Genomic DNA, 16,996 nt, shown 5'->3' with positions numbered 1-16,996 from the left:
AAAAACCCTATGAATTAAGGGATTATTATCCTCATTTTACATATGAGGCAACTAATGCATAGAGAGATTTAAGAAACTTGCCCAAGGTCACAGTGAGCAGAAGAGCCAGGGTCTAAATTCACCCAAGCCATCTGTCTTCAAAGTTTCATTAACTCAACTACAGTTGTAATACTGGTTGTTAACAGACACCTACATAGTCACTTCAGGCCTGAAGTACTTACCACATAGTGGTTCAGCAAGGCCATTCTAGTCCTGTTTCCACCAAAACAAAATGATAAAGGACCCATCACCACCACCATCGCCCCCACTTTTGGGAAATATTCTAAATGTTCACACTTACTGTAACATAAAAATAAGATGAGTAAGAGGCATAACTTCTGTATCTGAAAAGAAATTTAAAATAGCTATATCTTATGGGACATATAAGTTTTAATGCTGAACTACTTCTTGAATTTCTTTGAAGGAAGCCTGAACAATTAAAAAGGAGATATTTATAAATGTATAAATTATTCCTTTGTTACCTTTGTGGGAGTAACATTAGCTGCTGGTCTGAGAAGATACTGGGAATTATATGCTGGTGACTGACTATAATATACTGAAGGGCCAGTAGTTGCAACTAAAAAAAAAAAAAAAGAAAAAAAAAGAAAAGAAAGAAAACAGTTAAAAAAGTCTATACTATAGTTAAGACTATCTAGGCAAGAACTATAAATTACAAAAACAATAGAAATCAAAGAAAGATTTAACTACAGATTTTTTAAAATTTCTATACATCAAAATATACCATAAAGAAGATTATCAAATGACAAACTAGGAAAACCCCTAAATACGACACATGAGGTTAAGAGAGCAGCACCACAGTGGTCAACAAGAACAAGCGCCTCACAACAAGCATCAAAAAAGGAGCCAAGAAGAAAGTGTTTGGTCCATTTTCTAAGAAAGATTGGTATGATACGAAAGCACAGTCTATTGTCAACATCAGAAATACTGGGAATACACTAGTCACAGGAAGGATTTAAGGAACCAAAATGCATCTGATTGGCCTCAGGGCCATTTTTTAAAGCAAGCCTTAAAAATTTGCAGAAAGAAAAGGTTGCATTTTATAAACTCAAGCTGAAAATTTCCAGTCAAAAATCACCTGATAAATTCATGCAAAGAATCTCACAGGTAACACAAAACGTGTTCCTTGACTTACCAAAAAAAAAAAAAAAAAAAGGCACATCATGACTGACACTCATGTTGATGTCCAAATATTTATTCAGTCAGTTTTGTATGAGTTCCACCAGGAAACCAACAACTGGAAGACACTCATGTTCATGGCAAAGCTACCAACAATTACTGCTTAGGATTTTTTATTAAAGTTTTATCAGAAAACAAAACAACTTAAAAGACCATTTATGCCGTGACATGGAAGAAATGGAAACTGTGATCCAAGAGGCGTTAAACAATTGATTCTAGAAAGCCCTGAAAAAGACCTAGAAAAGACTAGTCAGTCTATTTATGTTCTCTTCACAGTGACTACAAAAGTAAAAATTGCTAAAGAAGCCCAAGTTTGAATTTGGAAAACTAACGGAATTGCCTGGTAAAGATGGTTATTTTAAACATTCTGGGGAGAAAAAAGGAAAAGAACACAGAACAAGCTGATGGATATGAGCCAAGAATCATAAAGTCTGAAAATTTAATTAGTGACTTTATCAGTGACTAGTGACTCTTAACAATGGAGGGGGGAAAAAAGTTTTTATAAACCTACTAAAAATATTAGGAAAAAAGTACCAAATAAACCGCTAACTCAGAAAATATAAAATGATTATAAACTGTTGAACATGTCCAGTATAAAAAATAAAAACTGATACCATGTTTGTTTTTAAAAATTGGTGAAGGTTTTTCAAAACCAATAAATCGCTAATAGTAAGCAAGAATGCAATGAGATGGGCACTATCAGACAATGGTGGTAAAAAAGTGTAAACTGGCATAGCTTTTCTGGAAAGCAATTATCCAACACAAAAGAATTTTTTATATACCCTAACAATCCTAAGAATGTGTCCACAGCATTATTTATGACAGCAAACTGGAAATAATATGGGAATACAATTTGCAGTTCTTCGACATGATGGGAAAACCTGGATTCATTAAAAGTATTTTCAAAATATTTAAGAAAATGCTCAGAATTCTAGTATTTAAAAAATAGACTACTCATCTACATACAACATAATGATAAAAATCTCACTAAAAATTCTTTACATATACAAAGAGAAAGGATCAGAAGGAAATGCTCCAAAATGTTAATTAATAGCACTCTAACTCCTATAGTTAGTTTTTAGTTTATATTGCTAGTACTTCTGATTATTTCCTATAAACTTAAGAATCATTGTTTTTAATCATCTTATTTTAAAAAGACAAGAAACATTTTGGTATATTTTTACTTTCGTTAAGAAAAAACAAAATCTGTGAGCATAGGAATGCAAAACAGGGGACTTGAGCTCTCCACTTTGCGGGGCCACAAAGCTGCTTTGCGACCTTGTCAATTAGCTACTAAGGGTCTCCCTATTTCTCAGTTGTAAAATGAGGATGTGCTGCTTCTATACATTTCATAGGGTAATTGCAAGAATAAAATGAGACAATGTGAATGTTATGTTTAACAACCAGAAGACCTTTTATGTCTATACACAGAAGAAATGGAAATTGTGACTCAAAAGGTGCCAAACGATCAATTCCAAACAGCACTCAAAAAGCCCTAGAAAAGGCTAGCCAGTTTACTGACTTCTCTATGCCAGACACTATATAGTGCACAGAGTTTTTAAGTGAGCAATGTATGAACTCCTGACACATCTCATAAATTTATCTATCACTTGTGACATTACAGGATTTATAACTAACTTTACAGGATTTCCTATTATTTTGCCTACATTAGAAGACACTGTCAAAAGAGGATAGTGAGGCTGCCTTCAGTACGGCCCTATGAACCATCACATAATGTGCTCATCTAAACTGGAACACACTATTCTAAATCTTCCCTGGATTAAAACCAATTAGAAAAAAGCACACTACTACCATTTCAGGAATCTATCTCATGTCAAACAACAAATCTGCTTTTATCATCATTTTTGGCTATCTGTGGGCAATATATCATACTGGCAAGGGGCTTCCCAGTTAAGACCACTGAAGTCTGAACCCCAACTCTACCATTAATTAGCTGTACAATAATGGATAAATTACATTACCTTTCTAAACCCACTTCCTCATCTATAAAAACAGAATTCATGGGGTGCCTTAGCAGTAAAGTCAGTTAACCATCTGCCTTCAGCTCAGATCAGGATCCCAGGGTCCTGGGACTGGGCCCTGTGTTCAGACTCCCTGATTAGCAAGGAGTCTGCTTCTCCCTCTCCCCCCCCCCCCAACCCCCTGCTCATGCACTCTCTCTCTCAAATAAACAAAAATCTTTAAAAACATAATAATAATAATGATATCTACCATTCTTGGTTACCACGATTAAAGGGAATTACATGCACAAAGCACTTTTGCACACAGACAACCCACAGGACACCCTTGGTGCATTAAGTGTTTACTAGACACTCTAATATACACCTACACATACACAAATGCTCACAATAATGTGAGGCAAGTTTTATCTCCACATTTCAAACACACAAACTGGCTCAAGAGGTCACTATGTACTAGAAAGCACAACTTCAAATTCCAATATGGCCCAGCTCCAACTCCTTCCTTCTTTGTATGACCATGGTATTTCAAAATAAACACGATTTCCTATGAATGTCCTCTAAGTATATCACCAAAATAAATCCTGAGAAGGTTTTATTTAGCCATCTCTTAATGCAAAATAATATCACGTAACATTTTCCAAAGTCAGGAATAGTCTCAGCTTCTCTGACAGATGTATTAAAGGATCAGATAAAGCTTGTTTTATTTCTGCTTGGAGTTATAAAAATTTCAGTAATACCAAACATGGCTTAAGAAACATATAAGCAGACATGTATAAACATGTATATAAACAAATGTATATAGACAAGGTGAGTTCACAAGTTATCTGTGTAAAAGAGGAAGAAGTACAGTGACTTTACTAAAATCTGGGATTATCCAGTTGCGAACCTGTTAGTGGAGCCCCATGAAAAGTCTGTGATCCCTGATATCCATCAGGCACTGAATCTGGTCCATAATTCTCTGGAGGCCAACGATGAGGGGACCCTGAGTTACTACTATGTAGTTTCAACTCCTGCATTTCTTTCTGTTGGAAGAAAGAAAACAACTGTAAGCACTTGTATTATCTCAGAAATAGTGATAGAGCAAACAAATATTTTAAATTTAAATATTTTAAATACTCGATGGTGTGTTTTTAGAGATTCAGTATTTCCAATAGATCTGTGTATCACATGCTCATTTAAGTAAATGATCCTTAATTAGTTAAAACTTATTTCCTCCCATTCTTTCATTCTTTAGTACCATATTACCTAATTCATTCTAGATTAGTTAGCTATCACCTAAACTGATAACCTCCTAGATGGCTTTATCTCCATTTCATTCCACACGTGCCCAAATTAATTTTTCCAAAGTTGAAGGTTTTGTTTTGTTTGTTTTTTAAGATTTTATTTATTTATTTACTTATCTGAGAAGGCGGAGGAGCAAGAGACAGCACAAGTAGGCAGAGGGGTAGAGGAAAAGGGAGAAGCAGACTCCTCACTGAGCAGGAATCTCAATGGGGGCCTCGATCCCAGGACACTTGGGGATTCTGACCTGAGCCAAGGGCAGACATTTAACCAACTAAGCCACCCAGGTGCCCCTAAAGTTGAGCTCTAGATAAGACACTTCCCTGTTCAAAAACACAAGTGCCTACAAATTAAACTCTTCTGATATTCTTGGTCCTCAGAAGTATTGCTCCAAACACCCTTCCAGAACCTCCTTTCCATGCTGCTTTCCCTTCCAGTCCACCTAGGCTACTCAATGTTCTAAACTACCTCCCAATACTAGCTTTCGACCTACACACAAATGATGTAACAAAACACTACACATCTTTCAAAGCTGATGCTCTAATGATGCACTAGGAAAGGGAAAATAACTGGTATCTGCTCAGAATATATTATGTATATAATAATAGAGTCCAGATATTTTACTTAAATTCTTAATCCTTATACAAATAAGCAGTATCAACTCACATCTTGAGAAAAATAAAAGATGCAGGAAATAGCACAGCTGGAATTCAAACCAGATTTTACCCCAAATATGTTTTCTTATTACCACTCTGCTGCCTACATGTACAGAAGACACACTGCTTTCTAATGGTAACTATGTGGCTACTTACCAGATCTCTATTTGTTTTATAGACAACTAAATGACAACACCCTCCCCACCCACAGAAACTATAAAATGTCCCTTACAAAACATGCACTTATCAAGAAACTATTTCTTTTTCCAAAGAAACTACAGTGGTATCAATTAGCAGTCATTTTAAAAAATAGTATCAAATATCTGTATATTGGTCTATGTATCCAACCAGCTGTAAGTGAGGTCACAGACACAGCATGTCTTACTTTCTTCTTCTAACAGTGCTTCCAAATAGATATTTCCTAAAAGCCATAAATATGGAGGTCAAAGATACCTTGAATTTTCAAATTAAATGGATTTTCCCCATTCATCCATCTACTGTATTTAGCCCAGAAGCTACACATCCAAAAAAAATAAGAAACTAATGGAATCACCTGGAAAAATTTTGTAGTCACTACAGTTTTGAACATGCAATTAATGCTATAATCATAATTTTAAAATTCAAACAACTAGAAAATGTGCTGAGAACTGATTTCAATAATTCCCACATTTTAGATGAGAAACCAAGCAAAAAGAAAAGCAGCCCCTGGCTCAAGAGCATTAATTAGTAGCAGAGTTAGTACTAAACCTCAGCTTTTCAGGAACATAATGTTCCACTATACTTCCACAGAATACAACGCTGGGTGCCTAAACCTATAAGGTAAGCCAAGATGGTATGTAATATCATAATAGGCCACGATTACATAAAATAAACAAAATATTTGCACAAATTCAAAATTTTGTTCCCCTCCCAACAGCACTTTTGTTAAGTCTTACACATTGCTGATAACACTTTAATAGCTGCACACAATCACAATATCCTTTAAAATAACTTCAAAAGTATGAGTGCTTTAGTTCTTGCCCAACAAGCTTGAAACAACCTACATATGTACTCCCAATTCCAAAGAAGTAAATAAAGCTCCTTTGAGCCTAAGAATTAAGATGACTTTCATACAGCGAATTTATAAAATCATGAAGACATAACCATTTCCTTACATGATTAAGTCAAATTCTTATAAAGGTACCAAAAAGATAGGAAATTCAGACTACATATCAACACCTAGCTATAAAATACAACACACACCACCAATCAGTCTGAGAAATGAACTCCTAGACCAACATATAATTAGTTTATTTCACTAGTTCAATTCAGTCACTTGGGAACCACCTCTATATCAGGAATGCTGCTATGTTTTGGATTAAAGAGTCTTTCCCTTTGAAGGATTCACAGCTGGTGGAGGAAGCAGAAAAAAGTAATTTCAAAAATACGGTTAAGGCCTAAGGACACATGAAAAGATGCTTAACATCACGGAAATGCAATTCAAAACTACAATGATGTATCACCTTACACCTGTCAGAATGGCTGAAATCAAAAACATAAGAAACAGTTAAGTGTTGGCAAGGATGTGGAAAAAAGGAATCTTCGCACACTGTTGGTGTGAATGCAAACTGGTGCGGCCACTGTGGAACACAGTTTGGAGGTTGCTCAAAAAATTAAAAACAGAACTACCAGTAATCACACTACTGGGTATTTACCCAAAGAATCTGGAAACACTAATTCAAAGAGATATATGCACCCCTATGTTTACTGCAGCACTATTTACAACATCCAAGATAAGGAAGCAGCACAAGTGTCCAATGATAGATAAATGGATTAAAAAAGATGTGGTATATAAATATACAATGGAGTATTATTCAGTCACAGAAAGAATGAAATCCTACCATTTGCAATAATGCGGATGGATCTAGAGAATATAATGCTAAGCGAAATAAGCCAGAGAACGATAAATACCACATGACTTCACTTGTATGCGGAATTTAAAAAAACAAAGGAAGGGTGGGAGAAAGAAACAAACCGAAAAAACCAGACTCAACTATAGAGAACAGAGAGATGGCTATCAGAGGGGTAGTTGGCGAAGGAACAGATGGAATAGGTGATGGGGATTAGGAATACATTTATCTTGGTGGGAATGCAAACTGGTATAGCCAGACACTCTGGAAAACAGTATGGAGGTTCCTCAAAAAGTTAAAAATAGATCTACTCTACAACCCAGCAACTGCACTACTAGATATTTATCCAAAGGATACAAACATAATGATTCAAAGGAACACATGTACCCCAATGTTTATAGCAACAATGTCCACAATAGTCAAACTATGGAAAGAGCCCGTCCATCAAGAGATGGACAGATAAAAAAGATGTGGGGTGTGTGTGTGTGTGTGTGTGTATGTGTATATAATATATATATATATATATATATAATATATATATATATATATATATATAATAAAATATTACTCAGCCATCAAAAAGAATGAAATCTTGCCATGTACAATGATATGGATGGAATCAGAGAGTATTATGCTAACGAAATAAGTCAGTCAAAGACAAATACCATATGATTTCACTCACAGGTAGAATTTAAGAAACAAAACAGATGAACAAAGGGGAAAGAAAGGAAAAAATAAGATAAAAACAGAGAGGGAGGCAAACTTAAGAAATTCTTTTTTTTTTTTTTTAAAGATTTTTTATTTATTTATTTGACAGAGAGAGAGATCACAAGTAGGCAGAGAGGCAGGCAGAGAGAGGAGAGGAGGAAGCAGGCTCCCTGCTGAGCAGAGAGCCCGATGCGGGACTTGATCCCAGGACCCTGAGATCATGACCTGAGCCGAAGGCAGCGGCTTAACCCACTGAGCCACCCAGGCGCCCCAAACTTAAGAGATTCTTAACTACAGGGAACAAACTGAGGGCTGCTGGAGGGGAGATGGGTCGAGGGAAGGGATAACTGAGTGATGGACATTAAGGAGGGCACTTGATATAGGATGAGCACTGGGTGTTATATGCAACTGATAAATCACTAAATTCTACCCCTAAAACTAATAATATATTATATGTTAACTTAATTGAATCTAAATTTAAAAACTGGAAAAAAATTAAAAAGAATACATTTATCTTCATAAGCACCAAGCAACATACAGAACTGCTGAGACACTATACTGTGAATAAACTGTAACCTGAAACTAATGTTAATACTATGTTAACTACACGGAATTAAAATAAAGTTTAAAAAACTAAAATTAAAAAATGAGAAAAATAATATGGTTAAGTGTCAAGGTAAATTATACAAAATAGTTTGACTCTAGTAGCACAGCAAAGGGACATTTTGGACGGGTTTACAAGGGAGTGAGGGAGTGGTCAAGGAAGAAATCTTGGCCTAAGAGAGGCACAGTTTAGAGATATTAAGTGATTTACCTTAATGGCCTCTACTTGTTGGCAGATCATTTTCAATAAAGAATTTTGATCTTCTGCCCATCGAGGTGGTGTTTTGGGAGAATACTAAAAAAAATAACAAGAAAGTATTTAAAACATTTAGAACAGAAACATTCTGCAATCAAGTGATTCATTTCTTTCTATTTACCTTGTAACTTTTACTTGGTGATAGAGAATATATGCTGGGAGATGGTGTAGAATGTTTTATTTCTGAGTCTGCATTTCGCAAAGAACCATTTTTATAAAAAGGACCTCCTTCACTATAGTCATCAAGTTCCTGCATGACCGAATTAAGCATCTCTTTTACAGACTCCAGTGGCACAGGCAACTAAAAAAAAAAAAAAAGGGCACCAAATCAAAGGCTTTAGTTTGCAAAAATAAACTAGCAACTCTGAAATAAATAGAAAAACTTTATCTTACTAATTTGCTTTTATGTTCACTTTTGTGTAATAAGCAATTTATACTTAACATAAGAACACACATGAAACCGCTGTGTAACCTAAAGTCTTCTGACTCTAAAGTCTATCTCTTCTGTTAACCATAATAATGGCAGAGGAATGTTAACTTGGGAAGTTTTTGCACAAGAACAAAATAACCTACTGATTTTTATTAATTTTGAGTGGAGAGAGAAACACAGACACTAAAGACAGTATCAATATCAATCTTGTGTAAAAGATAAGACAGACAGTATCAATCTTAACATAAGAGCAGCAGCATGAATTAATCAACAAAATACTTGGAAGGTTGAACACAAATGAATTTAATACCAACACGACAGTCTCAAACTGCTGACAGAAAAAAGGTAATCCATAGCAAATGGAAAAGATGAGAAGAAATGCTCTGAAGGTGTCAGCAACTACTTTCAATTTCAGTGAAATGTTTAACTGCCAAATTAATTAACAACTAGTCCTTAGGCTGCAATATTTGTTTTCATTACTGTCAAGATAACAAAAATTAGAAACCGTTTTAAATTCTCTATCAAGTATTTTTATAGAACAAAAAGTTAGATACCCAAGTTTAAGAAATATCAAACCTAAGACACAAAAGCAATGCTAGTATTTACACACCATTTCTGTGCACTAATTATAAATATTACTACTTTTGAAATTATCAAAATATAAACCAAAGTAAAACTACTTACCATCCACTCAGCAATAGTAAGAAAGTACAAAGAGCCTGCAGCTTACCTTCTTGGCCACTGAAAGATTGGAATCACTGTCATCTAAAATTTTTATTAGGTAGTCCCTGGCCTTTCTCAGGTAATTTTTGCACTCTTCTTGTTCTTCAGGAGAAAGGGCATCATTTTCAATGTCTTCTGCTTTTCTGTGAAAAATCTACACAAAGAATGCTTTCATGAAACAATTAGGTTTTTAAAACAAAACAAAACAAAACTATTAATTCACATACCAACATCTACTTACCAGTGCAAGATTCCAGTAAGAAACAACGTTTTTTATAGATTCAAAAGCAGTCATAGCATCTTCTATATTTCCATTAACTACATCCAATATAGCAAATGTTATGTGTGCTTCTTCCTCATATTCGCCAACTTCAGATGCCTAAACACATTAAGTAATTTTTAGTCCAGCTGCCTCTCTCCCCAGAATATCAAACCCAAGTCATTTCCCAAAGATTTTACAGGACCTAATTAACAACTCGGCCTTCTTTTCTGCCATGTTTTGTGACAGCTAGTGGATTTTGAGAACAAGACAAGGATCAAAGAGCCAGCAATTGATTTAAGCAGTTTATACCTCTATTTCTTTGTTTATAAACTGGAAATCCGTATCTCCAGTTCATTCACAAAGGGATCCTCCATTACCTGAATGTCTGCACTATGAAAATGTTTAAACAGAGGGTCCGTAGGCTCAGGAATACTGCTCTTCTTTTTGATTGTCTTCAACATTGGCAAAACTTTTTTCCAATAATGAACACTTCTGCCTATGTATTCCCGTTGATCATAAAAAGAATTAAGACCGCTGCCCTAAAATAGAAAGTTAGAAGCACACAACCTAAGGAACATAAATAATAGAATCTAAAAATTCCTTTATAAATGGTCTGAACAATTGATTAAAATTTCAAATCAAGGCAAAACAGAATCTCAAAAGTCACAGAACTCACTTTCCAAATGTTGGAATAAACAACCACAATACCAGTGATCATTCTAGACCCACCCTTTAAACACTTTCAATGATACTACCTAATGAGGCAACAACCCCATCTGTTTTTTAAAAGTTGTCATTTTACATAGCCCAAACTTGTCAGAGTGTCACAGTTTGGTAGCAGTGTTAACATCCACACCTAACCCTGCCAAAGAACAGACCTCAGATATTTATAAAATCTCTAACACCCTTAATCTACAAGGCCTTCTGTTACTAACAGTTTAAAAAATAATAATTTGAGGCTGGATAATAATTATCATAACTTAATTATTAAGTAATAATAATAGCTAATACTTATGTCATGTTTACTGTGCCAGGCACTATTCTAGGTACTTATGTATTAAATATTAACCATTTTGTGGCAAGAATTAAAAAAATACATTTCAGGGGCGCCTGGGTGGCTCAGTGGGTTAAGCTGCTGCCTTCAGCTCGGGTCATGATCTCAAGGTCCTGGGATCGAGTCCCGCATCGGGCTCTCGGCTCAGTGGGGAGCCTGCTTCCCTCTCCCTCTCTCTCTGCCTGCCTCTCTGCCTACTTGTGATCTGTCAAATAAATAAATAAAAGCTTTAAAAAAAATACATTTCACCTGGCATAATGTGAATAAGCTGATACTATTTCCTTGAACTGAATTTAAGACTCAGTGATAAGTCTGATTTTTAAAAACCAGATAATGTTCTTAAAAATTCTTACACTTCAGTGAACTCACCGTTTTCTGAAGGCATTTTGCCCAATGCACGAGCAAGGCAGGCTGAAGGCCATGCTTTTCCTGGCCCCTTAGTGTGTTTATGTCATGCTGAACTAGAAGTCGCAATTTTGCTGTGGTTCCGGGTCTAAAAAAGTTTCATAAAACTGATTTATAAACACACAGTCCAAAACTTACATGTGTGTTAATCACATGAAAATTAAACTCAATCTTCACATGAGAATTAGATACTTAGGCATTAAGTTTTTAAATAGGTTTTTAAGTTAAAAACTTAGGCTATAAATTAAAGAAATGTTTTTATTTTACTACTTACATTGTTTTTCTGTGAATTAGATTACAAACTGCATCCCACCAAGATTTTTGTCTTTCTGTACAAAGCTGTTTACAAACAGGAAGTGGCAAGCATAGTGGCTGATAGAAGCTACAGTGAGAACTACACTTCTCCTTTAATTGTAGGTGGCTGGTATATATTACTCCAAGTAGAAATACCTGTTTTATTTAAAGAAAATCAATTTAGGTTAGAAAAAAATTAAACAAAATTCAAAAATTTAATTTGTTAAAGTCTTTGCTTACTTCAAGATCTAAAATACATATTGACTCAGGTGCATTTGTTTCAAGTCTTGAGGTCTCCTGGGGCAAATGATGAAACAGCTGTTTTAGCCATTTCCGAACTGCAGGTAAGGCAGACAACGAATTCCATTGTAAGCCAAGCCAGGTAAGGTGCTGAAGACTACCATTATGTGCTCGAATGGCACCTGAAATAAAGAGCAAAAACTGGCTTGAGGTTTTGGGAATCTTGCTTGTGCCATCAGTTTTGCCAATTACTCACAATAAATGCATCTGAATTTTATAACTGCTTTTCTGTATCAGAGCTGGATCAAATTCTATGCTAACCAAAGCCTCATGTTCCTACTAATGGCAGTCACACTTCATATTTGGGAATTTTAAAAACAAGCTCCTTTCAAGTCCATCTAAGAAAAACAGGTACTCACTAGAACTCAACAGAACACAGTAGTGACAGAAGCCACACAGTATGAAATCCTGAAACAACGGATTTTCAGTAGAGTCATTACAACAGTGGGATTCCACAACATTAATCCCTTGGGGTAGTAAAGAGATCTTTTTTTCCACAAGAAAATTAATACCTAAAAATTTATGGGCTTTTAGAAGCATAAAGAGGTACAGCCTTTCTGGTAACATGACAATTTGCAAGAGACTTAAAGGTACTCATCAACTTTACTCCAATAATTCTGGTTTTAGAAAACTCTATGGAAAAATCTGAAACAGAGATACTGTATTTTTCACAGTGAAAAAACGAAAACATCTGAGAACTCAAACAGCAAAAAGTGGCAAACATATTATGGCTAATTCATATAACAAATTATATTGCCAATAAAGTAGTTATTTACAGAAACAGATAAACAGGGAAAGAATTCATGATAGAAGACAACCACCTGTACAGTATAAACAACTATTTAGAAGAATAGCATTCCATCACTACCACTACCAACCCCTCACACCATCCTACCCCCCCACCCAAAAATACCTCAAGGAATACAGGGAAATATTAAGTCATTATTTCTGGGTAGTAAGATTATGAGATTATTTCTCTTTTTGCTCTTATTCTCCTAAAATAAAAGGACTAAGATATAAAATATTTACTTTAGAAGATAGAACTTACCAACATCATATCTAGCCAAATCATCAGGCTCTGGCACTTGTACATCAATGTTTCCAATATCATCATTACCAAGAAAAGATCTATCCTTAGGTGACTGACTAGAAAACAGAGCATCATACAACGCAGACTGCCCACTTTTATTGGCAAAGGATTCTACAACCTCTTTTAAAAAATCTTGCTTGTCACGACTTAAGTTTAGCAGCATGTGTCCTGAAAAACAAATTATTTCCATTATTTAAAAAACAGATTATTTTTACTCACATCTCTCAACAGTTTCATTAATATACCCCATGGAAAAAAAACTTGATTATCTCAGAGCTAACCCTCCAACCCAGCAACTACAACTGAACAAAAAGGGTGCTTATGCAAAAAATGAAAACAGATTACAGGTTTAACAGTTATCTTTACCTGCTAGAGTGAAAAGAAGGAGACCATAGGATGTCTGAAAAATGCCAAAAGTACTTAAAGTATTTACATTTTAGATGGAAAGTATATCATTTAAGTGGCCATAGGAGAGTACAGCCAAGCTCAAATTCTCTGATCTGATACACTGATTTTCAAACCTAGCTGCTAAGAATCATCCTTGAAAAAGCTTTTAAAAAGTAATTATTTCCAGGGGCACCTGGGTGGCTCAGTGGGTTAAAGCCTCTGCCTTTAGCTCGGGTCAGATCCCAGGATCCTGGGATCGAGCCCCCACATCGGGCTCTCTGCTCAGCAGGCAGCCTGCTTCCCCCTCTCTCTGCCTGTGATCTCTGTTTGTCAAATAAATAAAATCTTAAAAAAAAAAAAAAAAGTAATTATTTCCAGGCTGTACTTCCTAGAGATTGATTCCACAGGTGAGGGGTGAGGAATATATTTTTAAAACACTCCCTTGGATGAAGTTTTAGTATATGCTTAAACATGGTGGAACCTTGAAAACCGCTATGCACATGTCGTATAATTCAATTTATATAAAATGTCCAGAATAAAGAAATCTAAAGAGATAGAATATCAGTGGTAGCCTATGACTAGAGGGTTTGGGGGAAAATGGAGAGTGACTACTAATTGTTATGAGGTTTCATTAAAAGGTGATGAAAATGTTCTAAAATAAATTGCCCTGATGCTTGCACAATTATGTGAACACACTAAAAACCAGAGTTGTACATTTATATGAATTATATACAATGTCAATTTCATCTCAATTAAGCTCTTTAAGATTAAAAAGCAACAACAACAACAAAAAAAAAAAAAAACACCACTCTTTGGAATAATTCTGCTTGTCAGTCAGATCAGACTTAGCTCTCCGAAAATTTGCAGACAAGTTCGGGAACATCCAGATCAAAGATTAAAACACAGTTCATTTTACTAACTGACACTGCAAAAACATCTATGTCAGTCTTGCAAAGATAGATGACAGATATTTAAAAAAAAAAAAAAATGCAGTCATTTCTTCAAGGACTGGAAGTCCACCTCCTACAAAAAACCAAGCTGTGGGATAGAGGAGCAATATATGCCTTGACCAGTAACCTAACCACAGACAAAGGTTAGAGTAACTTTAATACTACTACTTGATCAATAAGAAGTTCATTTAATTTTATATTAAAACTGCTTCTTACATGAAGCATTATGTTTCTTCAGTTCACTGTTTGATTCGCTAGCTACACAAACATCCTGAAAGAAGGGTCTGCTTTAGCAAAACCAGATAATATGCTCTAGACCTTTAGGATCCATCTCAAATAATCAAAACCAGGAATAAATTTACAAATTCCAAAAGCCTACCAGTAATTAAGTATATATCTTCCATCTTCTTTACTTGTCGTCAGATTCTTAAGGGATCCATGACTTCTTCACCTTTATATCCCCCATAGCAGTATCTTATAAAATTACCAATGCTAAATGGCTGGCAAATCAGTTAATTAGTCTTAGTTCAGGAACTGCTTTAAAATATTCAGAAGAAGGCTCTAGCAGCCAGATAAAGGAGGGGTTAAAGAGTTTCTCTCCATCCAGGAGCAAAAAGTATCAAACATTTGTTACCTTCTGAAGGAGAAATTTCTTCTAATTCTATCTTTATCTCTTGCCCTCACCCAATATGGTAAAGAGAAATAAGTGATTATAACAAATTATCTCCTAAACAGATTATCATAAATGCTCTAACAGAGAAATTTTCCTTTTTCTTTTTAAAATAAAATTAAACATTACTATTACCTGATTGGCTTAGACGATCGCAGGCCATCATTTCCACCAGATTTTGTCCAACTTCTCCTTTTATTAACTTAATCTTTGGTCTTGGAACCTGATAATTTTAGAATCAAAGGTCTTAATTTAGTGATACCCATATATCTAATAGTTAAGATGTCCCTTTCTATTACATTGTGCTTTTCTAATGACGAACAGTTAGCCAATGGTTAAACCTAGCTAGAGCTGCGCTATTCCAAGTAGAAAAAACTGGGAATTGAGGAATTTAGATAATATGTAAAAGATGCCTACAAAAACTAACTTCTGAAGAAATTACTTATTACTGTAAAAGCACCTTCAAATGCCGCACTGTAGACAGTACATTTTCAAAGAGTATGGTTAATGTGGGATACCCCTGGGATAAAGTGGGACAGCCAAGAGTGCAAAAGGACTCAATTCTTCCTCATCAGAATTAAATGGTTTAAAGACAGACTTGGTTTTAATGCCTAGCTGAAATGCAAATAGACTAATACCACAGCATTCCCTTGATCAAGAGTCTGAAAATTCTACCATTAAAGAAGCTGGCCTAATCTGGTTTTTTTTTTTTTTTTTAAAGGACTTCTGTGTCAGTCCATGCTTCCCCTGTAAGCTTATAACCATTTGATAATTACAAAAACATGATAATATAAAACTCAAGCATCCAGGAGGTTTCCATTATTTAACCATTCAATGGAAATGTGTGGTTAGTGAGAGAGAGAGAGTGAGGTAGATATTAATGTGCTGAAATGATATTAAACAGCAGATAAAGCATATCTCCACTGAGGCAAAAGAGTTTTTAAAAGTAAAGAAAGGGTATATTTTATGCTTGCATATGCAGAAAAACTTCTAACTAATAAAAAAACTGGTAACAGTCATTATCTTATAGAAAAGGTATGAGTGAATGGCTTAGAAAGGAAATTAAGTTTTTACTATTAAAAGGGGTCAAAGTTTAAAAAGTTGACTGTATTAATTCTAAAAATGATATATATTTAAAAAATTTAAGATTCCAGTTTCCACTAAAGATAACTGTCACCTACTTGAAAATTCTTTAAAATATTAATAGTAACCTTTTAGTACCTACATAAATTAGCAAACTTCATTAACTTTCCTAATTTTCACTAATACATATATTCTTCATGAACATAAATGCTTCTGCTGAGCAAATAAGAACACTTAACATTGTGAGCTGAATGTCATGGGTTTTTTAAAAAATCAGTATCATATGAACTAGAAGGAGGAGCCTTCCCTAAAAAGGGAATCCTTTTTTCTTTCCCTCAATGAATCCTTTTTTCTCTCCCTCAATCAAAAGACAGTTCTCTAAAACTACTAATAATTTTTATAAGCCAGGGTATTGGCAGACTTTTATTTCTTCTCATTTCAGAATTAAAGCAAGCTGTTTAAAGAAAACAAAACAAAACAAAAAAAAACTACAAAAATGGACTGGGAAGGGATAATAGCCAAGCATCTCATCATCTCAAAATAATGGTTCACCTTTTGGCATATTTCCTTCAGGTCATGTTCTATGTATAAAGAATAGAATCATGTTTTCAAAGATAAATATACTATTATATATGTTATTAAAGTTATATATATATTAACATATATACATCTTTCAATTAACATGTTAAAATGCTTATGGTAGGGGCACCTGGGTGGCTCAGTGAGTTAGGCCTCTG

The 16,996-nt window shown here is 34.8% G+C and overlaps 1 protein-coding gene across 3 annotated transcripts in view; it reads right to left on the bottom strand.

Annotated features, from left to right (window-relative positions):
* Positions 1-16,996, bottom strand: part of LOC309871326 (E3 SUMO-protein ligase RanBP2) — an 84,141-nt gene that overhangs the window by 23,933 nt on the left and 43,212 nt on the right. For all 3 annotated transcript variants that reach the window (XM_082744228.1, XM_082744229.1, XM_082744230.1), the window contains exons 8-19: positions 15,312-15,399; positions 13,128-13,337; positions 12,020-12,201; positions 11,760-11,935; positions 11,450-11,573; positions 10,404-10,565; positions 10,006-10,143; positions 9,772-9,918; positions 8,733-8,912; positions 8,567-8,650; positions 4,105-4,240; positions 522-616 (exon numbers count right to left, since the gene is read on the bottom strand). In XM_082744228.1, coding sequence (XP_082600354.1) covers positions 522-616; positions 4,105-4,240; positions 8,567-8,650; positions 8,733-8,912; positions 9,772-9,918; positions 10,006-10,143; positions 10,404-10,565; positions 11,450-11,573; positions 11,760-11,935; positions 12,020-12,201; positions 13,128-13,337; positions 15,312-15,399 — 1,722 coding nt within the window. The remainder of the gene's footprint in view (positions 1-521; positions 617-4,104; positions 4,241-8,566; positions 8,651-8,732; positions 8,913-9,771; positions 9,919-10,005; positions 10,144-10,403; positions 10,566-11,449; positions 11,574-11,759; positions 11,936-12,019; positions 12,202-13,127; positions 13,338-15,311; positions 15,400-16,996) is intronic.

Source organism: Mustela nivalis (assembly GCF_964662115.1).
Source record: "Mustela nivalis genome assembly, chromosome: 8".
In the NCBI taxonomy this organism is placed as follows: Eukaryota; Metazoa; Chordata; class Mammalia; order Carnivora; family Mustelidae; genus Mustela; species Mustela nivalis.
This window is presented reverse-complemented; position numbering and strand designations above follow the sequence as displayed.